General features: G+C 42.4%; 1 protein-coding gene across 2 annotated transcripts in view; it reads left to right on the forward strand.

Annotated features, from left to right (window-relative positions):
* The window catches only part of FOCAD (focadhesin), a 315,705-nt gene that overhangs the window by 242,214 nt on the left and 46,358 nt on the right, over nucleotides 1-27,133 (forward strand). For both annotated transcript variants that reach the window (XM_043565388.1, XM_043565389.1), the window contains 10 exons: nucleotides 3,123-3,231; nucleotides 5,853-5,969; nucleotides 8,960-9,198; nucleotides 12,319-12,408; nucleotides 18,621-18,768; nucleotides 20,955-21,074; nucleotides 22,976-23,098; nucleotides 23,568-23,645; nucleotides 24,273-24,344; nucleotides 26,128-26,230. In XM_043565388.1, coding sequence (XP_043421323.1) covers nucleotides 3,123-3,231; nucleotides 5,853-5,969; nucleotides 8,960-9,198; nucleotides 12,319-12,408; nucleotides 18,621-18,768; nucleotides 20,955-21,074; nucleotides 22,976-23,098; nucleotides 23,568-23,645; nucleotides 24,273-24,344; nucleotides 26,128-26,230 — 1,199 coding nt within the window. The remainder of the gene's footprint in view (nucleotides 1-3,122; nucleotides 3,232-5,852; nucleotides 5,970-8,959; nucleotides 9,199-12,318; nucleotides 12,409-18,620; nucleotides 18,769-20,954; nucleotides 21,075-22,975; nucleotides 23,099-23,567; nucleotides 23,646-24,272; nucleotides 24,345-26,127; nucleotides 26,231-27,133) is intronic.

Raw genomic sequence — 27,133 nt, forward strand, 5'->3', positions numbered from 1 at the left:
ATTAAAATGCTAGTGGTGTTGCCTAGATAAATACTGTACTGATGCTGACATGTTATTATGCAAATTAGTTACTACTGCCCGACTGGGGCGGGGCGGGGGGTGGGGGGGGGTAGGGGGGATAGTTATTTGATCAACAAGCTGATGAGTATTTGCTGAACTGGTTGTAGATGTTTACCTGGCCAGCTCCTCCATGAATTTGTTTCACGAAATCCGTATTGAGTGTCTCCTTTCCATAAGTCGCTGCGTGCAGCAAGTAGGGAATGCAGAGACGACCAAGAGAAACTGGTCACAGTACCTTTGTGAAACGTACAGCGTGGTCTGAGCATGCATTATGTGGACCGAGAAATACTTTTTTCTATTCAAAGATTAATGTCCGAATACACATTTAGTCCGCAACCGAAGGTCTCATTACTAGTGGCTTTAAATAACATTTTTCTCCATTTTACAAGGACAATACATGTTCAGGAATGTCAAGGCCAGTAAGACTTCTGAAACAAAACCATGTTGGGCACGGTTTTGGAACTGAGGCTAAATAATGCTCTCTCAGAATTTCAGAGTTATAAGAGTGCTTTTCATGTCATCTTGTCTAATACCCTTGTTTTAAAAAGATTTGATATCCTATTCCTGGGGACCATCCGAGCTTTTCTCTATGGTGATAACCACTGGGGATCGAAGTCTTGACACTGAGAATATAAAACTTTTTTTTCTTTCTTTTTTTCTTTTTTTTTTTCATTTAGAGATTCATGGCCATTTTGTAGCAGGACAGGCTTCAGGATATTCTCAGCTAAAGGAAAGAGATAATGTTAGAAATAAAAGACTTCATTTTTTTTTTTTTTTAATGTAATGTTATGCCTTGGGCACCCAGGAATACCCAGACCTTGCCTGGCTTTCTGGTGTTTTATTATTAGCTATCTGAGTTCCCAGTAATCCTCACTGCAAAACTCTAGCAAAACCTGGGTTGAAGGCATCTGCTTAGCCTTCAAGTCTTCCTTCTGTTTTTCTCCCTCCATCCCATCCCCTGATGTAAATGTTGTGCTCTTATCCACTTACGGCAGGCCTCATAGTGGAAGAAATTAAGGATGAGTGAACCAAATGACCCACTGGGCAGAGCAAGCTTTCACTGAGTTTAACCACCCCAAGGTGGGAGAATGAGAAGGCAGGAGGGATTAGATGTGTAGGAAGATGGAGGAGCTGAGTCCCATTCTTACCAAACGGAAACAAAAATGCAAGAACATGTGTGAATACTAACCTTTTAATGCCCACTAGCTCACATGCTTAGTCATGCCTGTGGCCTGGGTCTGGAGGTCCTCAGCTCGCAAGGGGAGCGGGGCCGAAAGTCTTCCTCATCTAACATACCTGTCCCGTTCCTACGCTGGGGTCGTTCTTGGACAGGAGCCATTCTCGGATGGACACACAGATTCACATTCAAGTCTCAAGTCCAGTTTTTGGGAAACATTTTGTCTGTATGGGAGTCCACAACCAGGCCAGAACTGAAGTGTGATGGTACGGGTGCCCTCTTGCCTGACTTCTGTTATGACACAGGTGGCAGGCCAAGAGTATCGCATCAGTGTCCATTTAAGATTTTATTCTATAGAATCACCTTGGAATTATGGAATAATGCTAAACATTCATTTTCAAATGGTAAGTATATTTTGGAAGGTTCAGGTTTCTTGGGGCACCTGGGTGGCTCAGTCAGTTAAGCTCTTGACTCTGGCTCAGGTCATGATTTCATGGTTTGTGAGGTCAAGCCCATTGTCAGGCTCTGTGCTGACAGTGTGGAGCCTGTTTGGGTCTCTCTCTCTCTCTCTCTCTCTCTCTCTCTCTCTCTCTCTCTTTCTGTCCCTCCCAGGATCTCTCTCTCTCTCTCTCAAAATAAATAAACTTAAAAAAATAAAAGGTTCAGGTTTCTTGATACTAACTTCAGAAGTCAAGGGTCGCCTGAGTGACTCAGTCAGTTGAGCCTCCGACTCTTGATTTCGGCTCAGGTCATGATCTCACAATTTGTGAGTTTGAGCCTTGCGTCAGGCTCTGTTGCTGATGGCGTGGGGCCTGCTCGGGATTCTCTCTCTCCCCCCTCTTTCTTCTCCTACCCTGCTCACACACTGTCTCTCTCTCTCTCTCTCAAAATACATAACTAGAATTAAGAAAAAAGGTCAAATTTCAGATTTTGTTGCTAATATTAAAAAGAAAACACCATTTGGATAATGAGAAAAGACAACTCTCAATCCAGATAATTTAAAAACAGGCTTTGGGGTGTCTGGGTGGCTCAGTCAGTTAAGCATCTGACTTTGGCTCAGGTCATGGTCTCAGAGTTCATGAGTTCGAGCCCCGCGTCGGGCTCTGTGCCGACGGGTCAGAGCCTGGAGCCTGCTTCGGAGTCTGTCTCCCTCTCTCTCTGCCCCTTCCCTGCTCGTGCTATCTCTGTCTCTCAAAAATAAATGAGCATTAAAGAAATCAAAATAAAATAAAAACAGGCCATTTTTGCATCTTATCTAGGGTCTCTAAAATTATATTCCAAACTAACTTGAAGGTTGCTGGCTTTGGCATATCTGGCTTTCTTTGGGAAAGAAGGGGAGGATAATATGATGACTGCCAGAAGCTGCCAGCATGGCAGGTGGCTGGTGAAGGACGCTATCCGAGTGGCTCCCTAGAAGCTGTTCCCACACACCAGTGCCTTAGAAAAGCCAGAGGCCAATTCCATTCTACTGCTCTAATTCACGCAACTGCCCTCACTTGTGTTTTCAGAACAAATCGATAGAGTTCTGTGGGCCAGAGATGACACAGAAGGCGCCAGCTTAGGAAATGCAGTGTCAAATGATGAAATAAAAGTTTCAGAAGGAAAGAACTCAGATACATGAGCTCAGGTCTGTAGGTTGCAAAACAAGCACAATGAGCATATACGTGTATGAGGAGAGTGAAAACTCAGCGCGAGTGTCCGGAGAAGGAAAAAAAAGCCACAGGCCTCAGGGAACAAGCAGACGCGCGCTGGTGAAGCTCGGGGAAGGAATAGAGGTGTTTTTGACCTCATCTGCCTTCTCTGTAATAACGCCTTCTCTTCTCTCGGTTAATGCCCCCAAATCCTCTCTTGGAATTTTTTTTTTTTTTTTTTTTTTTTTAAACAGGGAGAGCCCAGTGGTCAAGGGCAACGCGCTGTTAGCCTTAAGCAGCCTTGCTGTCGTCGTATCCAGACACGAAGCCAGCCTCTCCTCCGACTCTGAGGGGGTCCCGGAGGTGAGTTAAGGGTGACTTGAACCAGTTGGGCGGCGTTTGAAAAGTGAGCAGTGTCTTTGAGCCTGGCCCTGAATTTACGAGGTTAGAGTCTATGCTTTGCAACAGCACCAAGTTATGCTACTCGAGGGGCCTTTACACTGTGAGCTTGAGGGTCTCCTACGACACTTTCCCTTGCTGCTTTTCTGTTTTCCTTTCTCCATCACAGTTAAGTGGTCATTTCCATTCGAAGGTACCAATTTTATGCAACAGGGGTTGTCTTTCTGTGATTGCATCAGTGGTAACCAATCTTGGGAGGTTAACTAGGCTTACTGAAAGTGAACAATGCTGTCAAAAAAAATGATAAATAAGCAGTGTTTACCGACTGAAAAAAAATCGTACTTTGCATTTTAATTGTAGATGTCAATGACAAAGTGCCTATTCATTTTTGCAAGGCGTTTATTTCTTAATTAAACATGTGGCGAGCTGGCCAATGTTCATTTCCAATGTGCTTTTACAGATAATTCATATCTGTCAAAATAAAAAGGCATGGATTTATTCTTCTTTTAAGCCCCATTATCTAGTAGCTTGCACTATCTGGAGACAATATAGCCAAGTGGTTAAAAAGCAGAGGGTTTGGAATAGGAGAGTCCTCTATTTAAGTCCCAGTACTTGCACTGTCTAGCTCTGCGGCCTATTTTCGGTAAGTTCCCCTTTCAAAGCCTGGTCCCCCATCTGTAAAATGGGGATAACGATACTTACCAGCAAGGACTCTTGCGAGGATTCAAGGAATTAATGTATGTAGAGCACAGCAGCTAGTAGATACTAAGCTCCCGGCAATAGTAACCATCATCTGACTTCTTGCTGCAAAAACTAGACTTTATTCAATGTTACTCAGCCTGTAACATTACAAAATGTTCCCTCAGCGTGTCTGTCTCGTGGGCCATCTGTACTCCTCTTTCATGGTGGAGTTTTTTGGTCGCCAGCAAGGGAACCAACTCTCATCTAAGTAAAAAAGGAACCAGAAGGATGTGGAATCTGGAAGCCCGTGGAATTGAAGGCACAGCTGAAAACTGGGTTGGGGGAAGGTCATCAGGCACAGGAACTGATATCAGAACCATCTGAGCAGACTACCCCCACTGGGATGGTCACTTAAGGTTTAGGGTCCCCTGGGTCTCATACCCACACCTTGGGCGGGTCAGATGGGTAGCTTCATCGAGCATTTAACCAAGCTTCAGATCACGGAGGAGGGGATTCTCCGAAGGTGCTGTCACCACTGAACAAGAGCATAGGTGCTTTTGCTGGGTGGCAAAAGCTACAAATGTACATTTCACATGGGGAAGGCAAAGAGGCCAAGGAATTATTGCATGAAGGATAAAACGGTAGTTACCGTACGAAAATTTAAATCCAGAATCTTATTTTAATGATGAGAAAGACGAAACTTTTTTTTTTTTTTTTTAATTTTTAAGTCGAAACTTTTTACGAGAGGAAATGTTTTATATCCTTGAAAGAGCCATGGAGTACTTTAGCAAAGACAACAAGCTAAGTAGAATCTTATGACCTAAAAAGTGAATGTGCCTTTCTAGGATTCCTTGTTTAGGGCAGTTGTGCTGGCAGTTTGCCCCAGTAGTAACCAGGGTTCTAGCTCAGAGGTGGAGTTTCAGGCAGTCGTCGTCTTCTTTACCCCCCCGCCCTTTGTTCTGTGCTGTAACACATATTAGACGAAACATCGAGAAGCCACACAAGCCAAAGATGGGGCTTTGCTTTTATTCTTGATGGCCTTGTCTTTGGCTATTCCTCAATACAAACTCAAGACCTCCTTATCTGATTAAAATTGAAGTTTTCAAACTCTGTTCAAAGCTGCATATGACTAACAACTAAAGGTCTCAGGAAGAAGGCCTTCTTTGAGTCAAGGAATTAATTTCAAGGATACTTAACACCGCATTGACCTTTATCATTTGTACCACCTGAGTGTCATCACCATGTGAGTTAATGAATGCTTTTGACATCCATGGTCATGAATGATTTTGAAAACCAAGTTCTCTTTATAATAAGTTGGATTTTGTTGTGGTTTTGGTTTTCGTTTTCGTTTTTTTTTGCATTCTCTTTCCTCCTCTTTTCCCAACTGAAGGATCATTCATGCTTTCATACCTAATTAGCTAGGCAATTGTTGTGATGATTCAAAATGATAAATATATGGTGGTAGTAAGCAGAAATGCTAAAGATGGTGATGAAAATTTCGTAGGCTGCTTCAGTGCCTCCCTTGTGAAATGGCAAGTCATCGAAATGAGCCATTGTGAGTTTCTTTTCTCTGCGCATCTCTTTTTCACCCCCCATCACCCTCACTAAACACAGGCAAGCACAGGGAGAGCTCTCAGATATGGTCTGTTTTGCAGCCCCCAGACTTTCACCTCTGCCTGTCTTGAACAAAAGGTAAACCGTACTCCTGTTGGGGCACAGGTCAAGGATGTGTATTTGTCAAATACTTATCTGCCTCCCAAAGTCCTGGCCAGTGAAGCTTACTTTTTGAGAAGAGCATTTTACTCTTTAATAACAGAAGGGGGTTGTGCCCTGGATCTAGAAACAATGTTTAGGTTTTTTCTTTTTTTCCATTACCATTTCATGGTTTTTTTCTTCATTTACAGGTTCATCCTAATTTCCTTTCAATGAAAGAGTGGGTTTCCATGGTGTCTGATACTCTCCTGGTCATTGTGGATAGCCATCACCAACCCAGAGGACAAATCTTCTCCTCATTTTATTATGTAAGTCTGAGAATAAGAGAAATAATAATAATAAAAAAAAAAAGATGGAAAACCCAAGGGTTGAGTTGTCTCCTATTAGTTGTTCACGTGAAAGCCATGCTGTGGGGTAATTATTCTCAGCCTTAGCTGTATGTTAAAATCACCTGGGGAAGTTTTAAGTGTGTGCACATGTATATGTGTGCATATGTACACACTTTAAAGTATATATATATGTATATTTGTATCTCTATATGTCTATATATGTATCTATGTCTATATATGTCTATAGACATCTAGATAGACATCTATATCTTATCTCTCTCTATAGATAGATAGATAGATAGATAGATAGATAGATAGATGTATCCAGAAAAAATAAATACTGACCTGTAGGCCTCTCCTCTAATTTAATTGCTTAGGGATAGGTCTTGGGCATTATCAGTCTTTTGAAAGGTCTCTGGATTATTCCCATGTGTAGTCAGAGTCAAGAGCTACAGCTGCAGTGAAATAAACATTAGTTGAAGATTGCTGTCCCTGAGTGTCCAGTCATGTTTGTTTGTTTGTTTGTTTGTTTTAATGTTTATTTATTTTTGAGAGAGAGAGACTGAGCGCAACTGCAGGAGGGACAGAGAGAGAGGGAGACGCAGAAGCTGAAGCAGGCTCCAGGCTCTGAGCTTTCAGTACAGAGCCCAATTCGGGGCTCGAACCCACAAACCATGAGATCATGACCTGAGCCGAAGTCAGATGCTCAATTGACTGAGCCACCAAGACGCCCCTAGTCATGGTTTTTTTTAAATTTCAGGATATGTGACCGTGGGCAGTTCACTTAATCTCTTGGGACCTTTGTTTCCTTGTGTGTAAACCAGGCAATTGAACGGTATTATCACTAGTGATTTTAGCCTCAGCTCCACCCTTTACTAGTTTTGTGAAAGTTGACCTGATACTTCACCCACCATTTTGTTTTCCTTACCTGTAAAATGAAGGTTAAAAACTAATGCTTTGCCAACTTCATAAAAGATTGGTGAGGATCACATGACGTCACTTGTGGGAAAATGTCCTGAAAACTGTGAAATACTCTTCATGTACAGAGCAATAGTGTTGTTGATCATAGACAAAGTACCTGTAACTTAAGAGTCACTCTTTTTCTTCTTGCTAATAGCCTAAGATTTTGAAACAAACTGAAAATACAACTCTTTTGTTGAGGTTTTCTTTTCCCTTCATTGGCTCTAGTGCATGCTTTATTTCTGGGATCTGCATGGAATTATTCTGGTTCTGCCTTATCAGTCTCCAGTGCTTAGGGAATTATAGTGATCATGGGACAATCAGCTGAGCGGCGGAGGATTATAGTTGATTCGAATAAAAATATAGCACAGGTCATGAACTGTTGCTAAGATCGTGATTTTAGCGTGAAACTCCACTGCCTTAGGTCTTCTCTCTACAACATTCTCTGTGCCTCTGTGTCCTCCTTTTGGGAGGACCTGGTACGTATTCATCTGGGGCTCAGGGTCTAGAACTAGAATTTTAAACTATACTTGGGGACCAAAAAAAAAAAATGACTTCTAGATAACGTAGAATTAAATTGCAAAGTAGACTTTACTCAAAGAAGTAATTTCTTTATGATAGTTTGTTTTCTGTCAGACGTGTTCTTACTCCTTTAATGATGGATGAAAAACTGATTATATAGAGGTCTTTGCAGTAGCTGTCTGGTTCTGATATTCACCAGGACAGGATATTCTCTGAGATTTCTAATAACGCTGCTTAGTTCTTGCAAACCAATAAAAATAATCTCTTTCGTAGCCAGCTCAGGGTTGCCTCTTACCTTTGTGCTTTTTGCATTCTTGTGCTTCTTCAAAGCCCTGATTCGAAAGTCACTTTCTTTATTTTCAGTGTTCTAGCAGCTGGGTCATTTTGAATAGTATTGTCATTACGATTGTACCATGTTAGCTGAAAGAATACCTTAGCACGTGTGTGATTTTTAGCCTTAAAAAGTGCTAAAGCTTAGCAAATGGGTGCAGAATTAAAAACACCTTTTAACGTGCTTTGGCTGCAAGGGACAGCACAGCCTTTATGGTGTGTCTGAAAAGTTGAAGTAGGTGACAGTGCCGAGTGATAAATGGGCTTTCTTCCCCACTCGAGACGTATTTATAAGTGTATTTAACGTCTGTTGGAGCTCCCTAACATGGGATTCTTGGAAAAGCTGTTCATATTCAGCTGCCCTGTCATTTTATCAGGGCTGTTATTCATTTCTTTTCCCATAATTACATATAGGAAGGCGCATATAGAGCTCCCCATTTCATTTTGAATAGCTGGTTATTGCTTTGTAACCAGAGGCTTTTAGGATTTCAACTTCCTTTTTAATTAAAAGGAATTAACCCCCTGTAGGAAATAATCCATCTACTGGGAAGCGTTCCCACCAAAAATTTTGGGAGATCTGCCAATAGATCCCTGTGCTGAACTTAGATTTATTCCTTCATACTAAACTTTAACCACTCCCCCCTCCTGCCCCCCCCCCCCCCCGCACCCCCCTCCCCCCTCCGGTCCTGCAGCGTGTGCGCACGCACACTCTTTCTTTCTCTCCTAGAAAACTAGCTCTATACACATTTATAATGTGGCTTGCTGGTTTCTCCAAGCTTGGGTAACTTCACTTTGGGTTCTTTATTATATACGCATGTGGGCTTTCAAAACACTGACATTTTTTTCAGGCTTTATAGTGAGGGAGTTCACACCCTTTAAGAGAAGACACTTAAGATTTTTTCCCCCCATACTTAAAAGGATATTGTTAATCAGCTGCTTGTTTCAGTAGAAAATCGTTTCAGTAAGGAAGAGTGACAAGGTAACCTACAGACAAGCCCAGAAATAGATTTTTTTTTTTAATCGCATTTTTTTCATCGGCAGGAGCGGATCTAAGAGAAGCTGATATTGTTGCGTTTCGTGCTCTTGTGATAGGTATGCTTCCTTCATGTTTTAAACAAAAGGCCAACCCCCTGTTTTCTTTCTTTGGCATGTCCTAGAAATCCTATTCTGGTGAAAACACAGCCAGTGCCATTGCCCGCTCGGCTGCCGCCACGGCTTTGTCTCTCCTCGTGCAAGTTTTCATTATCTCTTGCAAAGAGAAGGTTGAGGAAATCCTCAACATGCTGACTGCCAGGTTACCTGGGAAACCAAGAGCTGATGAGTCTCAAGCCGTGCAAATCCACATGGGCCTTGCTTTGGGGATGTTTCTGTCCCGCTTGTGTGAGGAGAAACTCAGGTACGGTTTGTTCGCGTGTTCCTCCTTTTCCTCTTTGTGATGTAGGCAGAGGACGTGGCCCACGTGCACCCACGCGCACGCACGCGCTCTCTGAGCCGCGTGTGCTCGCCAAACTTTTTGACATGGGCAAGTTGGGCCTTTCTTCTCCTTTGTGAGGGAACCTGGCTTGCCTCCAACGCCATCGCGAAGACATGAATGTGTTTTTAGGGCTGCTCTTACTAAGGTGACGATTGCTTGAAAATCATTCCGTCCTTAGATGAGAGCCCAGGATACACCCAGGTAATAGATATGAGGAAAAGTGTAATCTTCTGGTGCTAAAAATGAAAAAGCTGCTCTTTTTCCTGGTTCATGAGGGTGAAAATAATTGCTGATCCTTTCGTGGGATCACTGTAAAATGGGAGACGAAGATTGGAGTATCCCTTATGCCTGAGGTGCTGTGGGAATTACCTGAGTCACCTGAGAACTGTGTGTACCCAGTTTTAAATATTGCTTTTATCCTGTGCCTTGGCTACATTTTTGTAATCCTTAAAGAGTCTTAATCTGTGCATATTATACTGCGTGCTTTACTCAGTTTGGTCAATCTTGGACTGCTAGCTTTACCCTTGAATGGACCTAACAGAATAGCAAAGACCCAAGTGGAAAATTCCACTAGATGGAAAAGTTGTCTCGTGCATAAATCTACTTTGGTTGTGTTGTTCATTATATTTCTTCTTTATTTTATAACAAATCTTAGGATTTTATATATCCAGATTGATTGTAGTGTGGTACAACATGAATATTTGAATATCATGAATATTTAGATGTCGCTGACTTGGAATTCGGCCCCATTTTCCTGCGCTGGAAATAGGGTAGTCGGAAGAGGCATCCTGTTGAGATGTTCGATGTCCTTAAACTTCCCTGGTTGGCAGAAATTAACGGTCTGTCCAAAGCCAAGAAACGGTGTCAGTGTGGGTAAACTGGATGACATGACGCTATATTTAGATTTCAGTTCGAAACCAGTGGTTAAGTTTGCATTTGTAATTTACATAGCTTTGTGCAAACACCATTATGTGAAACCTTTAGGAGAACTGCTATTGATCTAGGGAAATACTAGATTTCAGATGATCATTTTCAGCTCTTAGAAACATCTGTCAGACGATTGGGAAGATTGGCTTAGTCTTTGTGATCATAAATGAAACGTTTCTAGAATGTTCATTCTGTTCTGTTCACCAGCATTATTATTTATAGGCCTGGTTCTGGACATGAACAAAAAGCTGCCCTTTGCATGTGAATTGACTGTTACATATCTTGTGTGTGCGACAGAACACAACATATTTTTGAAAGGCTTAAAACTTGAAAGTGATTTTTTTTTTTCCCTTTGCTACAATGCTACAAATGGCAGTTTCTTCACCATCTGTGTTCATGCTCTTTCTTCAGTATCTTTCAAGCAACATGTTTTACAACTAAAAATGAGCCATGGCAGTTTAATTCCAGGCAACTCATTTCATCCCATCTTGGCTCTGGCTCCTTTCTTCATTAGTTTAGGATGAGATGCTGCTGGGTTTAGGGCTTGACAAGCTCGCATGTGTGGTTAATTTAATCATGCTACCTTGAGAAACCGGTTCCTAGATCGCCTTCTACCCCTCTCTGTCTTATGTGACTTTGCACCTGCTGGACAGCCTGGGGAAGGACACCAGGAAGCGCTTCCAAGGCCAAAGGCCCTCAGAATAAGTGCAAATTTTCACTTTGCTCTCATAATCTGTCTGGATAGTGCGCTTCATCCTTCACACTGTAGCCAGTGGTATAATTATTCATGGTGCCCACCTTCCTAATTTTTTGGAGCAGAGGAACCTGAAGTGTTTACTTTTGGTGCCAAGAAATATTTTACTAGATAATGACGTTTTCAGAGGAAGTTTCCGTTTTCCTAAAATTAAAGTAAACATTTTGAGGGCTGTTGGCCCTGAATAGCCAGTGCCATCAAATAAGTTGCCCAGTATGACCCCTCAGGGGAACAGGATTAGGACAGTATGTTGGTCTCAAGTATGAAAAATCACCCTGTAGAAGAGAATCATGGCCATCCATTTTTAGCTAAGGCTTAGGAGAAAGTCACCTGAATTTAAATTCCAGTCTAGAATTTATTCAGAAAAGCATATTATTCCAAAGCTTGCTGCTGTCATAACTCCCAGAGGATACCGGTAGGATCTCTTTAGCATTTGTTTAGGATAGTTAAGTATATTTTACTCCAGAGAACAGCCGTAATAAGGACTTATTTAGTCAAAGCTATTAAAACTCTCTGTGTGTGTGTGTGTGTGTGTGTGTGTGTGTGTGTGTATGCACGTGCGTGTTCTTGCTGCAAAATGCAATCCTTCACCTCAGGCAAAAGTACTATATTTTTGGTTTGGGAAGACCTTATTTAAAGTGCTCTCTGGCTGTTTGGCATTCCTGGGGCCGCATTCCTCTTAGCGTGGTCCGAGGGGGCAGCAGGAGAAGTGACATCTTAGAAACCCCTTGATAAAAAAAGTGTTGGTGATGAAACCCACAACTCTGCCTGAGAAAACAGCCATAGAATGACCTTGTAAGTTTTGTTGTACTACAGAAGTCATAGCCCTCACCAAGACCATTGCAAAACCACATCAATTACTGTATAAAGGCAGGAAAAATAAACAACTGGGGTTCCCCTCCCCTCCTTTGAAAAAAGGAGTAGAGCTTACCAGCCTTCCCAATTGAGACATGAAATCAGAAGTAACTGTCTTCGCAAGAAAAGAGATTTGGAATGATTATTGATAATATCAGCTTAGTGGATTGTTAAATATTCCGAAGAAAATCACCTTGGCCTTCTTGAAAATGTTTTTGGAATTCCGATTTTGGTCTTTTTCAGTGATTTAAAATGTGAATGGGCTGAGGAAATACAAAAGTAGTCATTTTTGAGTTTATTGCTTTACAAGTGATGCTACTGTACAGAAACTCAATAATTAAATTCTCTGTTTGCAAAATAAGTATATGTGAGTCGTCAATATTGTGACTTTTATTTTTTTTTAACAAAATGTATTTTCACCAAAATATTAAGAGGAAAATATTAAATGGTATTTTGGACATGTGAATTATTTTCAGTAATTCAGTTTTTCCTCTTGCTTTGCCTAGTGATGTATCTGGCCAACAGATGAACCTCCTTCTGATGAAGTCTTTGGATGCCCTGGAAAATTGCTGCTTTGATGCTAGTCTTGAATATAAGTATGTTGATTTCCTTTCCTGTCTGATATTTAGGCATCAAATCTTCCTCTGCCATGAATTTTGCATTATATCGTGAAGTATTCATAGGACTTGATCTCGAATTCGTTCACAAAGAGTTTTTGAGTAATTGTCAAAAACCTGTAATTAAAGCTTGCTTGTTTCTGGGGTGCCTGGGTGGCTCAGTCAGTTAAGCGTCCGACTTTGGCTCAGGTCATGATCTCGCGGTTCGTGACTTCGAGCCCCGCATCGGGCTCTGTGCTGACAGCTCAGAGCCTGGAGCCTGCTTCGGATTCTGTGTCTCCCTCTCTCTCTGCGCCTCCCATGCTCATGCTCTGTCTCTCTCTGTCTCAAAAATAAATAAACATTGGGGCGCCTGGGTGGCGCAGTCGGTTAAGCGTCCGACTTCAGCCAGGTCACGATCTCGCGGTCCGGGAGTTCGAGCCCCGCGTCGGGCTCTGGGCTGATGATGGCTCGGAGCCTGGAGCCTGTTTCCGATTCTGTGTCTCCCTCTCTCTCTGCCCCTCCCCCGTTCATGCTCTGTCTCTCTCTGTCCCAAAAATAAATAAACGTTGAAACAAAAAAAAAAATTAAAAAAAAAAAAAAACATTAAAAAAAATTTAAAGCTTACTTGTTTCTAAAAACCATGTTTCAGCAATAGTTTGCTTCAATACAGAGCAATGCACGTCACTTCATGGTTGTCGTTAAGTTACTAATACCTTAGTTCTGTCTTGTCGTTATCATATGAACCATGTATCTGGAGACTTATGTGCATGACTTAACCTTTTTAAATGGTTGAAATTTGATTGGAAATTTGAATGGTTGAATTTGATTGGGTGAAGGGAGCCTTTGACCCATGATTTAGATTTCCCTTGTGAAACCCAATGACTGAGGAATCAAAATGGAAGCAAAACATAGGTTATATCAGGGGTCCCAACCTCCTCTGTGTCAATAGGTTCTCCTTGTCTCGCCCCAGATCTCATGCTTTTTAAAGATTTTGTCTATTAAATATCTTAAAATTTGTGAAGGGTGACCAAAACCAAAACAGAATACTTAGAAAACAATACCTTGTGCCTGGCTGGCTCAGTCAATAGAGCAGGCAACTCTTGATCTCAGGGTTGTGAGTTTGAGCCCCGTGTTGGGTGTAGAGATTACATAAAACTAAAATCCCCCCCACAAAAAAAACCTCAAAAAACTAAGGCTAACCGTACTCGTTTAGTGAGACATTTAATGTTTTAATTGGTCTGTGTTTGTGTGGGAGAAGGTACAGTTTTATTAGGCTTTCTGAAACATTGACACACTTGAGGACCTATATTGTATCTTTTTGGACTTCCACATGTTTTGGAACCTCAGGTTTAGATCCTCTGAGGTTCATTATTATTAAAAAACTCAACAAAGTGTAAGCACTAACCTCCAGTTTATGAACTCATTTACTCTTTTGCTGTTATGGGCACTGTTTAGATACGAGTGTTTACATTGGTGGCCCTTTAGGAACTTGTGATCTGACGTGACATTCGTATCATCTAGCCTGTTAAGTGCAGACTAACAAAAGAGTAACTAGAAGTAACTGCCTATATCGTATATTTCATTATGCGTAGACCATGAACTCTTCACTTTGTAGGTGGTAGTTGTAGGGTCGTCTCTGAAATGCAGGCTGAGATTAGATAAGAATCATAGACACCCACCCAGTTTATCATGAAACACGTTAGAGATGAAATGAGATGTTTTAAGAGCGTGACTTTGAATATGGGAAAAGAGAGTTTGGTGACATGATTGAAGTCTCTTGAATGTCAAAAATGATTTAATGGAAGGGATAGGGCCATCTAACTGTTGCCGGGTCTGATGAAGAATTGGTATTTTTGAGTCCAATCCATGTATTGGTGGTGGTGCCTTTTACAACCAAGGAGTAAGATACATTTCTCTCCCCACTCCCACCTCCCACCCCAGTCCTACCTTTTCCCACAGGTATCCATCATGGCTGTAGCTCGGGGTATTATAAAATTGGGTACACATTTATGCATTAACATGTTGCAGGCTTTCAGCCAGTTGGAACAATCAAGAACGACTTTCACATGTTATCTCCACTAATCCGCAGGAAGTTTGTTTCAATGTGAGGGGAACCATAGAGATAACTGAATTGTCCACAGTATGGGTATTTAGGCTTATAAAAACCTCCTATGCCTAAGTGTATTTAACTTTAAAGTTAACTTTTTATATTGATAAGATTCTTATTTCATTCTTCTTTCATGATTCTTACCTCCTTAATGATGAACCATGTTTGGGAGAGGGGAGGATGGGCCTAGATAGGGATTAATGCTGCAGAATTAAATAGAATAGAGCCATCAGAAGTGTCCTGTCCTTCAGTGAAGTCTTGCTTGTTTTTCAGAGAGTTCAGTTAAAAGCCCAGATCCTTCAAGAACTTCTCCCTCTATCTTCTCCAAATTCCTGTTCTTCCTACAGTTAAAGAAGTTTAGTATTTTGTCATTCCTGATGCTCTGTGGCTGTTAGTGCTTAGGTAGCTAGGCATTTTCACACCCGTTTCTCCTGTAATGAAGCCCCAGTGACAGTCTAAACGTTGATACTAAAACAGGAATACTCATCACTTTGGTTTGTAGATTAAGAAAATGAGTCTCAAATAGACTGGTTCAAGGTCACACAGTAAGTAGCAGAGCTGGGGGAGAAGCCTACGTTGTCGGACTTCAAAGCCATTTTTCTGTCTTGCCTAGTTCTGTGTGGAGAACACATTTCAGTAGAAAGAAAGCGATTTGACACATGATAGTATGGTAGTTACTATTTTTTTTAACATGTGGGTGTGTCTCACTATGAGAGAGAGAGAGAGAGAGAGAGAGAGAGAGAGAGAGAGATTCTAACTAGGCCCAGGCATAAAGTATTCCCCTGTCTAATGAGATTCAGGAGTCTAGGGCGGTCCTCTCTCAAGTGAAATAGTGGAAGCATTACCAGGGGGTAGTTAATAGATCTGGGAGCGTGCTACCTCAAGTGACAGAATTCACCCAGAGCAAATTCACCACGCTTCCTTGATTTAATGGACACGTCCCTGCTGAGAGAACCCTGCACCTGGTCTGCTCGGTGTTCGTGGCCCAATCGCTTACATTTTGCTGCCATCTAGTGGTAATTACTGTGCCATTGCAGTCCTCCCAGCCTTAAGCAGTCCTGCCATCCATCAATGACCTGAGCATTGGTTAATTACTATTGAGCTTTTACAAATACGATAACATTTGTATAGCACTTTGTAAAGGGCAAAGCGCTATACAAATGTTAACTGTTATTAGAACTAATTATTAGATGGCCTCGTACTCAATCTGCAGGAGTGCCCACAATAAAGTAAGGAATTGAAGATTCATCTGGTTAATTTTAGAAAAAATGTGTCATGATAATCTTTATATCTCATTTGGTATAGCAACACCCATAGCAGAATTGCACAGCTTTTAAGTTGTAGATTTTCTTTTTGCCAGTGATATTTTAGTATGCTTGAACAAGAGATTCAAGTAAGTCAGGACATAATAGGGCATATGATTTTACAACTTAAATTCTCTTTATTGTTTGTTAGTATTCTTAGAGATTCATGTTATTAATTCCAAAACCTGAAATTAACACCTAATATTATAATATGTTTTTATTTTATCTGTCTGAGGCACCACTGTGGAACTCCTTTTTGTTTTCATTAGAGAGAAAGCTGTGAGAGCTACCTCTGCCCAAGTCATTCTTGGTTTAGAGCTGGCAAACATATCAAAGGGAAGCTAAAATGAGGTAAATGTGTAGAAATGCTGACCTAAGCACCTAGAAGAATCTTTAAGACTTAGGACAAAAAATAAGCTCATTAAAATATGGATAATTTGGAAATCAGAAGAAAACATCGGGAGTAAAGCTTTAGGACTGCCTTCCTGGTGCATTCTGGAAAAATGAGACAGAGTAGAAGGAGTTTAGGAGGTCAATAGATGCATACACTGTAGCATATTTATATTGGCACACTGATATACATAGATTATGGATTCACACATGACAACAGGCATCGACCATTGTAGCAATGGATAGAATCATTAACGATAACCTTGCCCAAGAATAATTATGCTGTGATAATATTTAGGTAAATGTGAGCTAGAAACCAGGATGTCTTTTTCTAAGCCTTTGTGCCCGTATGCTTCAGGATGAAGAGGAACTTCATTCAGTCCAGAGGATAAAGGTTTTTGGCATGCCCAGAATAGCCAAAAGCAAGACTTAGATACCTGCTATTTAGTTTTTTATCATTTTTTTTTAATGTTTGTTTATTTTTGAGAGAGAGACAGAGTGAGAGCAAGGGATAAAGAATCTGAAGCAGGCTCCAGGCTCTGAGCTGTCAGCACAGAGCCTGACGCGGGGCTCAAACTCACGAACCAGGGGATCGTGACCTGAGCCGAAGTCAGACGCTCAACTGACTGAGCCACCCAGGTGTCCCTTAATCACATTTTGTCTAACTCTATCTTTGATTCTAATTTGGTCAAATTTTTACATGCATCAGTATAGAAAGATAGCCACCCCCACACACACACACACAAAAGCAAAAACAAAAACAAAAACAAAAAAACCTTCCCTGTCGATCCTAAATAGAAACAAGGACTATAAATCCATACTAATGAAGAGTGCCTTTCCTCTTTCAGAAACATGATTTGTCTCAAAAGCACACAGCGTTCAGATGTTAGATGCTGATTTAACTGGTTGGCAGTGCATTATGCTAGTTGAGCTAGTTGTTAAGTTCATGTAAGCTGTAACAGCACTTCTGCCTGAGTAATGATGGATTATTACTGCAGTAGCTTCTTTGCAAAGGATTTCCTAATGCCAGATAGTTAACGCCATAGAACCTGGAATAACGTGCTCTAGATAGGGTGCCTTCTCATAGGCAATTGCATCCAGGCATCATACGGGGCACTGAGAGGGGCCTGGGATTGGGCAGATGGAACAGAAGGCTGGGAGTCCGAAACCTCTGTCTTCTGGCCGTCATCTGCTGGAAACTCTCCATATGGCCTTGAACAAATCCTGCAGCGTCTCTCTCCTCTTGGGTGTCTTTTTATCAGATGTGGATGCTTCGTTTGCAAGAGGTGTTTATATATAGTGTTTATATATAGAGAGAGGTATATATAGTATATATATATACTATATAGTATAGTTACTATAGGAGAGCAAACTGACAGAGCATACGGGCAGTGAAACATGTTACTGGAGAAGTGCCCTGGAACGTCGTCCTAAGCAGCAGATACCGTGCGAGGCAAGCCAAACCAGAATCGGGATGATTTCTGAAACACTCGGCATCTCCTCAGTTCAAAACACAATGATGACCAAAACCTTTTTTTTTTTTTCTTCTTAAGTAGAAAATCGCCCTCCAGCTGCATGATCTTATCATCCTAACCAGAAGTTTTCCAGGAGAACAGTTTTTGTTTTTTTTCCTTCAAATGGATATGTGTTCTTTCACGAGAATTGGGGCACAAAGCCCAAGATTCCAATTCAATTGTCACATGGGGCAACTTTTGACAAGCCTGTCATTTGTCCATTTTCTCTTCTGACCCAGTGGTACTCCGAGGGATCAGAGGGGAGAAGAGGACTAATGTCATTGTGCACAGACAAATACATAGTTTAAGGACGAAATTCCACTTGTGGATGTTGACTAGGAAACATGAAGCACTTAGTTGCTCATCATCATGCCTTGCAATGCGTCCCCCCCCCCGCCCCCTGCCCCATTATTAGATGTCCTCAGCTCGCATCCTGAGACGGAGTCTTCTCTCCCATGCAGTTAATCATGGTGCACTCAATATGTGGACGTAGAGGGAGGGTCCAGAGGACCATGGCATTTCTCTAAGGGTAGACGTAGAGCTGCTTTCACCTGACTTTTTATTCGTCTTCCTACCTCACCCTAGAGTTTAAGTGAAACCTATTTCATGTTTTCGTTTGTTCTTCTCCAGTGGGTACACAGCACTAACGCGGGCCATGGACACTTGTTTGAATATATAGTTTTCCTTTTGAGGGGGGCAGTGGGTGCACCTGTCGTGGTTCATGGGGCACACTTATATCCCAGGCAGCGGATCTAGAAGCCAGCCATCTCACCTCAGGCTGAAGAGCAGCATAAACTCGCGTGATAAGTGAAAAGTGGTGATGTGGGTTTCTGGTGATTTTAACACCTCATTTTTTGTGGGTTTTTGTTTTGTTTGTTTTTCTTTGCATCCAAGCACGGGCTGTATATTGGGAGTTGGACTTGTTCTGTCCCTCATGAGCCACAGCAGCCGAATGGAGTCTCGAGTTCATGTGGCAGCATCACTTCGGAAGCTGTCTACCTACCTGGATGACAGTGGGAGCCAAAGCAGAACATTTCAGGAGGTAGGAGCCGGAAGTGACAGCTTTCTTCCCTTTGTTTTTTTGTTTTCCTGTTGCTGCTTATTTTCTACTTCTCATGTTTCGGTCACCCTGAAATTAAATTCTTCCTCAGTTTCGGGCCAGGATAAGGAGAAAAATCTGAGTGGCAAACAACCTATGTTAGATCATAAGGTTTCAAATTGTGCAGCTGTTTAAATCAACTCAGACTTAAATGTGGCATAGAAGATAAGAGCCTTTAGTGAATGCAAAAACCTAATTCAGCATCGCCAGAAGGCACTTTCTAAGAAGAGCTGCGATTTCCGATTTCCGCAGGAAGGTTAAATGGAGATATTTAGAATTACGCTCCAGCCAAATGTGACTATAAAAGATGGCCCGGAAGAAGCCTAAGAAACTGCAGAGCGAAAAGGCATTTGATTTTTTTTTTTTCCCCTTTCTTCGTGTCAGCCAGCATGAAAAATCATTGAGGAAATTCCCTTTACCACACTTCACGAAAAGATTTTTCTGTCGCGGCGCAAAACTACGCACAACTGCGGCCTGTGTGACGCAGCTTGCGCGAGTCGCCCGCGTTCCGAGCGACCCTCCGAGGCGCGTGTCTCTGTGCCCAGGTGAAGCTGAGCCGCCTTGTGTTCTTCTTTGGGAGGGCCCGGGGACGACCTTTTGGCCTGGCCGGATTCTCTGTCTCATTAGAGCAGATTCTATTTTCTCCGCGCCTGCCCGGGAGCCATTGATGAATTACATAATGGCTGCTGTGTTTCCCTGCTCGGCCCCTTCGCTTTCCCCAATGGGACTTGTCGAATCGGTGAATTTCTTTGGGGCACGGAGGGTCGCGGTTTTGTTCCAACACAGGCACCGCATTTCCATTTTGAAAGCAGTGGCGGAACACGGGCTGAAAGCACGTATTTTTTTGTAAGCCCACGGAGGAAACTTTGCCACCAAGGGGCGACGTGATTAGTGAAAGGAAGTAAGGTTTTTTACAACTGCTGCGTCGGCCTGCCTTGATGTTTCGATTCATAAGGCTTGAGCAGGCAGTTTTGTCTTTCCCCACCTCTGATGTTTTATTATCCAACCTCTACCTTGGAAACGGCTTCCTTTCTTCACGCCGTACCGACCGCGGTTGGGAGTTGAACCTTTCCACCGGGCCTTAACAGCATCTTTGTAAAGGAGGGCTTCAAGAGGAAAGTGGGAGGCAGCAGGGAGGGGATGATGAACCGTGATGTGCAAAACTTGAGGCTCACGTAGATCGAGTGACCCGCCCCAAGTTACTTAGCCCGGAAATGGTCGACTGGAGACATACACCTGAGTGTGCGTGCTCTCGACTCCCAGCATGCTTTTTTACTTATAATTAATTCATATGTTCGTTTACTTGTCTATTCATTGATTTATTAAATTAGCACCCCAGTGCTCTGTGGGAAGTAGTATTACCTCTATTTTACACAATTTATGTGACCCTAAAAACCATGTGCCTGGTCCATTATGCCCCCCCACTCCTCCTAAAAGACAGTCTTAATGCAGCAGGGTTTTGTTTTTTTTTTTTTTAATTTTTTTTTTTAACGTTTATTTAGTTTTGAGACAGAGAGAGAGCATGAACGGGGGAGGGCCAGAGAGAGAGGGAGACACAGAATCTGAAGCGGGCTCCAGGCTCTGAGCTGTCAGCACAGAGCCCGATGCGGGGCTGGAACTCACAGAGCGTGAGATCATGACCTGAGCCGAAGTCGGACGCTTAACCGACTGAGCCACCCAGGCACCCCAATGCAGCAGGGTTTTAACTTATTTGAATTTCCTCTCCTGCTTGGCCTTGGATCAGAGCACATGGCTATTAGAAGCTAGTGTTCACTGGGGATAAAAATCTGCCTCTGCTGTTGATTCATGCTGTGTCCTCCCATGAGATCATGATGGAACTTTTTGATTTTGAGTCCAAAGACCCGGGTTTGAATCTCGCCTCTGTCACTTGCAAGCTGTATGTAGTTGAGCCTCCAAGTCCGTACCTGTAAAGCAGGAATCGTGACACCCACCTCCTAACATTGTTGGGACACGTGAATTGGGCAGCGGAACGGTGCCCGGTCTATGGTTGGTGTCCTTGAATGCAGTCCTTATCCCGGGGAGAAGTTTGGCAAAACATCGGTGTCAGCCGAATTGTGGTCTTTTGTTTGCACTCATGAAGAAACATTTTCCGCTGTCTTTTCGTCTAGGTCCTTGCCTATACCCTCAGCTGTGTATGCACATCAGCATTCAGTGCCGGAATCATTGAGGCTACCGAGGCTGAAGATATCATGAACAAGCTTCAGCTGTTGGTAGAAAACAACCAACAGGTTGGAATGCGTGCCGTGATTACAACTCTCTTGGGGTCTCCTGTTGCTGCTGAGTCCTAATTTTGACTAACTCAGAATTGGACTGTAGTGGGGCTTTTTTTTTTTTTTTTTGTGCCCAGAACTAAAGAACTTCTAACTCTTCTCTCTTGTCACTGCTCTAGCCAACAGTCAGAAGTGTCTTTTTTTCTCTCCTTATGTTCTATGTTCTTTGGGTATGAAAGACTTTTCTCTCTCCCCATGTATTGTTCTATATTTATAAAATCTTAAAACATGTGGCTAGGGGAAGGTAAGGCTAGCGATAACAATTTGTAAAGATATAAATACATAGGGGACTCTGATAACATGGAACCTCAGCAAATTCAAAGCAGAGAACCCCTGTTCATGACCGGATACGCATGTGACAGTTTAAATGCCTGCAAATTAAAGGGGCATCTGGGTACCTCAGTCGGTTGAGCTTCCAACCTCGGCTTAGGTCATGATCTCACAGTCCGTGGGCTCAAGCCACGTGTTGGACTCTGTGCTGACAGATCAGAGCCTAGAGCCTGCTTTGGATCCTCTGTCTCCCTCTCTCTCTCTGCCCCTCCCCCACTTGCTCTCTGCTCTCTGTCTCAAAAACAAACATTAAAAAAAATAAAACAAACAAACAAACCTGCCAATTAAATTAAATACCCTTAAAATGTTCCCTCTGAAATATTATTCAGCCTTCAAAAGGAAGGAGGGTCGAACACATGCCACAGTGTGGGCAAATCTTGAGGACATTATGCTAAGTGAAATGGGCCAATCACAAAAAGAAAAATACTGTGTGATTCTACTTACACGAGATACTTCGAGTAGTCAAAAGCACGGAGACAGAAAGAAGAAAGGTAGTCGCCAGGGGCTTGGAGAGGGAGAATAGGATGTTCTTATTTAAGGGATATAACGTTGGAGTTTGCAGGATGAACGAGTTCTGGCAATGGATGGCGGTGACGGTGGCACAACAGTGTGAATATGTTTAATGCCACTGAACTTACACCGAAAAGTGGTTAAGACGGTAAATTTTATGTTATGTATATTTTTACGACAGTTAAATTGAAAAAAAAATGCTCCTTCCCCATTTGGATTTTTATAGGTTTCCCATGGTCTCGATTTTGGCCATCGTGAATTATTGCAGGATTTGCTGGTTATTAGCTAATATTGCGTTGTTACTGTTTTACGGTCGTATGACTGCGCACTTAAATCCAGAATAGGTCTTGCAATGCCAAAACGTGGAGGTTTGCGTATGCTGTACTCGTTTCGGGACTTTCTCTCCTCTTGTTTGGGAGTTGACGTGGCTTGCATGATCTACCTTGGTATTTTCACCCTAATTCCTTCTGAAAATTTGGATCATTTGAGTCAAGTCTCGTAACAGTCCGGTCTTACTTTCCTAAAAGAAACCATTCACTGCAGCTGAATTCCCTAGTGAGACTGCAGTTTCTGTTGCAAACCAGAAGTCTTGATTTTTTTTTTTTTTTTTTTTTTTTTTTTTTTTTTTTTAAAAATTTTTTTTTTTCAACGTTTATTTATTTTTGGGACAGAGAGACAGAGCATGAACGGGGGAGGGGCAGAGAGAGAGGGAGACACAGAATCGGAAACAGGCTCCAGGCTCTGAGCCATCAGCCCAGAGCCCGACGCGGGGCTCGAACTCACAGACCGGGAGATCGTGACCTGGCTGAAGTCGGACGCTTAACCGACTGCGCCACCCAGGCGCCCCCAGAAGTCTTGATTTTTAAAAAAATCTGCAAATCTCTGATTTGCAGATGGCAGGAGAAGGTGTCAGTAGGAAAGGGAGCCCCTAGAAGTGCTTGGTTGCTGTCTATCGAGTTCCTGATCCGTTCCATTCTTCTTCTGTTTCCTTACCCTTTGTTTTTCCCTTGCTTATGCAGACGTCAGGTTTTGCCCTAGCGTTAGGAAACCTGGTTCACGGATTGTCTGTGTGTGGACACGGAAAAGCGGAGGACTTGGGCCACCGGCTGCTCCCTGCCTGGATCAGAATTGTCCTGACAGAGGTAGGAGGTCACGTCCTGCATGTTATTTTATATTTTTATAAAGGAAGAAAGAGCTATTTTATTAGGCCACTTATAGGTGCTGCTGAGGTACACAGCCCAACAGGAAAAGAATAGGCAATTTCAAACAAAAGAGATGCAGGAACTTTTAATCCCTTGTAAATGATCTATCCTGTCAACTATGACAGCTTTTTTTTTTTTTTTAAGAGGCTACTTTCTCAGTGTTTTCATTTTAAAGGCGCATTGGGGTTTTGAAAAATAAAAACCAACAAGAAGCCGCCTGTGATCTAATAACTTCAGCCTATTACTTTATTCAAGTCTGCTGCCGTTTTTGGTTTAGGGATACGGGTTATGTTGACCCTAGAAATTTAGTACCATTTTGACCCGTATTTCTCTGTGATAGAATAGGTTTTTTTAGAATTGAAACCCAGGGGCCGTTTGCCTCTTGACATATCCCATGCTTTGTTTCCAGGGCACTCCGACAATGCTCTGCCTTGCAGCTCTTCATGGCATGGTGGCCTTGGTGGGCTCTGAAGGGGATGTAATGCAGGTAAAAACAACAAAAGAAGGGGAGGAATCTGAATGTGTACATAGCCACGGCAAGAGGAGCATGCCCAGTATCTCAGTATGCTAAGGACAGAATACATGGTCACAGTAATGGTTGTACTGGGCTTTTCAGTGCCTTGATGTATAGAAAATCGCTCTGGGTTAAGAATTTGTTGTTAGAGATTTGTTCCCTTTTTGTATCCGGTGTATAGGAACTAAACTTAGCTTATGTACTTTCCACAAAGTTCCCTGCTCGAGAAAAGTGACCAGATCGTCAGAAATTTAAGTCATCCATAAGAAACTCCGTTTTGTACCTGTGATGTTTAAGTTTCTATCTAGTGTATTACGTCCACAGTAGACACATGTATGTTTCAGTTAACAAGTAATTCTAAGGAGCACCCGTGTTCGTACAGTGAAGGTGTGTTAAGTGAGTGCTACGGAACTGGTTCCAGGAAATCGATGATGAATACAGCTTGGGCCCTCCCCTCAAGGAGCCCATAGCTTTTGTTTTTGAGATGTAAAGACGCAATGGCAAATTATAGCATAGCTTAGAAGATGATAGCTCATACACTGCGAATACCATCGTTTACTTCTTGGGGAATGTTGGAGTGGGTATTTCTTTTTCTTTCAGCTGAAGGCAGAAGCCATCCAGACCTCTCATTTTCAAGCCAGACTTAATGAAGTCATTAAAACTGTAACTCAGGTGAGAAGAGGGATTTAAAATCCGTGGATGGGAAAATGGATACTCCCTTTTATTGCCTTTTTCTGATGATACAGACTTTTGCTTGAAACATGGGGAGATCTCTGGTCATTCACACTGAGTCCAAGCAGCGTTTGAGAGTGGCTTATGCCCCTGTGTTTGCCAACAAACACCCACTGCCTCTGGAGAAAAAGCGGTCGTGTTTGATCTAACTTGAGTTGGCATTGGTTTCCTTTAAAACTTAAAACCTGACCCTGCAAGGAGTGTTAGGTCCTAAGGACAAAGTAAAATGGAGGGTGACCAAAGGAAGGGCCCGTGTCGAAGTAGAATGGTCAAGAGGCACTAGTTCACATGTAACTGATAAAACTATTTGGGTAAATCACTGTCAGCATTCTTGGCTAGAGAACGAGTCTGTTCATCAGCTGAGAAATGATTTTATATTTTAAGGTTTTTACTTTTAAAAATGTACTAATTTCATTGCCTCGAATGTGAAAGTACAGAATGAAAGAAGCTGAAAAAAATATCACTGATGGTCCTCACAACTCGAAGCAAGTGTTTGTAAAAATTGGTCATAAATCTTTTCAAGAATTCTTAGTTCCTTTGCATAATTGGCATTCTTAGTACATATAGAACTTTGTAGATGGCCTTTTCAAGTCGTCTTTTCATTTAGCATACTTTTTCTCATTATTGTAAAATACAGCTGATTATCACACCTACCACATAAACAAGTGTTAGTGATTCGTGCTTTTAAAAGCAACCATAAATCTGGGGCACCTGGATGGCTCGGTCCGTTGAGCGTCCGACTTCGGCGCAGGTCATGATCTCGCGGTTCATGAGTTCGAGCCCCGCGTCGGTCCCTGTGCTGACAGCTCGGAGCCTGGAGCCTGCTTCGGATTCTGTGTTTCCATCTCTCTGCCCCTCCCCACTCACGCTCTTGTCTCTCTCTCCTCCAAAAATAAACATTCAAAAAAAATTTTTTAAAGCAAACATAAATCTCTAAACAGAAGAAACTCTCTCAATGTATGAATATAATTCTCAAGAAAAGAATTATGCTGAAACTTAAGTTGCTCTACTTGGGAGAAAAACCGATAAATGAAAACTCTTACTGAACAAAATCCTTATGATGAGTGATAAAGCAGTAATAGAACATTACTTAGAGGACAAAATAACATCTCCTTCCATCCTTAAAGGTATTTTATTCTTAAATAACTAACACCTTTCTTTTTTTTTTTCCCCACTCTTGGGACTTTTTTTCCTTTTTAAAAATATTCCTTTGAGGGGCGCCTGGGTGGCTCAGTCGGTTGAGCGTCCGACTTCAGCTCAGGTCACGATCTCACGGTTTGTGAGTTCGAGCCCCGCGTCAGGCTCTGGGCTGATGGCTCAGAGCCTAGAGCCTGCTTCCAATTCTGTGTCTCCCTCTCTCTCTGCCCCTCCCCCATTCATGCTCTGTCTCTCTCTGTCTCAAAAAATAAACATTAAAAAAAATTTTTTTAAATAAAAAAAAAATATTCCTTTGAGACCAGCTGACTCGGTGAAACCTGAGACCACCAATGCTACCTCCTATCATGTTTGACTGATTGATTCGTTAATTCAGCAATAGTTGTTGATCAGCTGTATGTCCAGGGTTTAGAAGACTACGCATGTGACCTTACAACTTGTCATAGAGCTTGTCATTACCAGACAAGCTACCACCTCGTTAAAGATAAACGACTTTCTATGAGTGGCCTTTTATTAAGTGGAGTTTGGATCTTGCCCGATCATTGCACTGTCACGTTTCCATCCATAGGTCATCAGCGTGTCTGGAGTGATTGGTCTTCAGTCAAATGCGCTCTGGCTTCTGGGCCATCTTCATCTGTCTACCCTGTCCTCGAGTCAAAGCAGGACCTCCGGTAAGGCTGGGCTCTTAGAACACTGGAGCTGGAAGGAGGGATTGCTGACTGGAGGCCGTGTACTTTGTTAAGAGCATTAATCTTTGCAGCCACCGTAAGTGGTGGATGTTACCATCCCTATTTTTCATCGGGAGAGAATGCTCGGTGGAGAGGCTTCCTGGCTTGCTCAGGATCACGTGGCCGTAAGTCGTAGACGCAGCTGACCTGCCATCGCTTGGCTTCCCCAGCCCAGGCTTTCGTCCTTCTTCCTCTCTGCCTCCCTCAGAGAGGAGATTAGACATTCAGCCTGACCCCGTATTTCCCAAAGCAAGCTGAGGCTTAGAAAGATTACGTGACTTCCAAGTGGCGTTAGCGTGGTGACAAATCTCGGGAGTAGGCCCCAGGTCCTTGAGGCTTGGAAGAGAGTTCTTTTTATTTTTACTTTATGGAGTTACACTTTGCATAATACTCCAGTTTCACTGAAAGCCTCTTCGTATATGACTGGATTTCTCCTGGCCCCTGTTTTTAAGAAAATAGTGGGGTAAGTGCATTCAAAGGTGTGTATGTACTTGGCCTTGAAATTGAAATCCTAGCTCTTAACATAACAAGAGTTTTTTTTTTTTTTCCTTTTCTATTTCCATATTTTGGAGAAAAGCAGTAAAAAATATTTGCAGTTCTCACCTGCCTAATGTACGTTTGCACTTGGAGGTTTTCCGAGGAAGGCATCACTGCACTACACGGGGACCTAAATCTGCTCTTTGCTCTTTATAGAATGTTGACCCCCTGGCTCTCTTGGACCCAGGCCAGAGAGGTTTAGCTACCAAAGATTTCTCATTAAAACCTAGTTTCGCGTATCCCCTGACAGGGAGTCTGCGGACAGCATCACCGTGAACATGTAGCACTGTAATTACTGTTTCCCTCGCT

Source organism: Prionailurus bengalensis, chromosome D4 (genome assembly GCF_016509475.1).
Source record: "Prionailurus bengalensis isolate Pbe53 chromosome D4, Fcat_Pben_1.1_paternal_pri, whole genome shotgun sequence".
Taxonomy (NCBI): domain Eukaryota; kingdom Metazoa; phylum Chordata; class Mammalia; order Carnivora; family Felidae; genus Prionailurus; species Prionailurus bengalensis.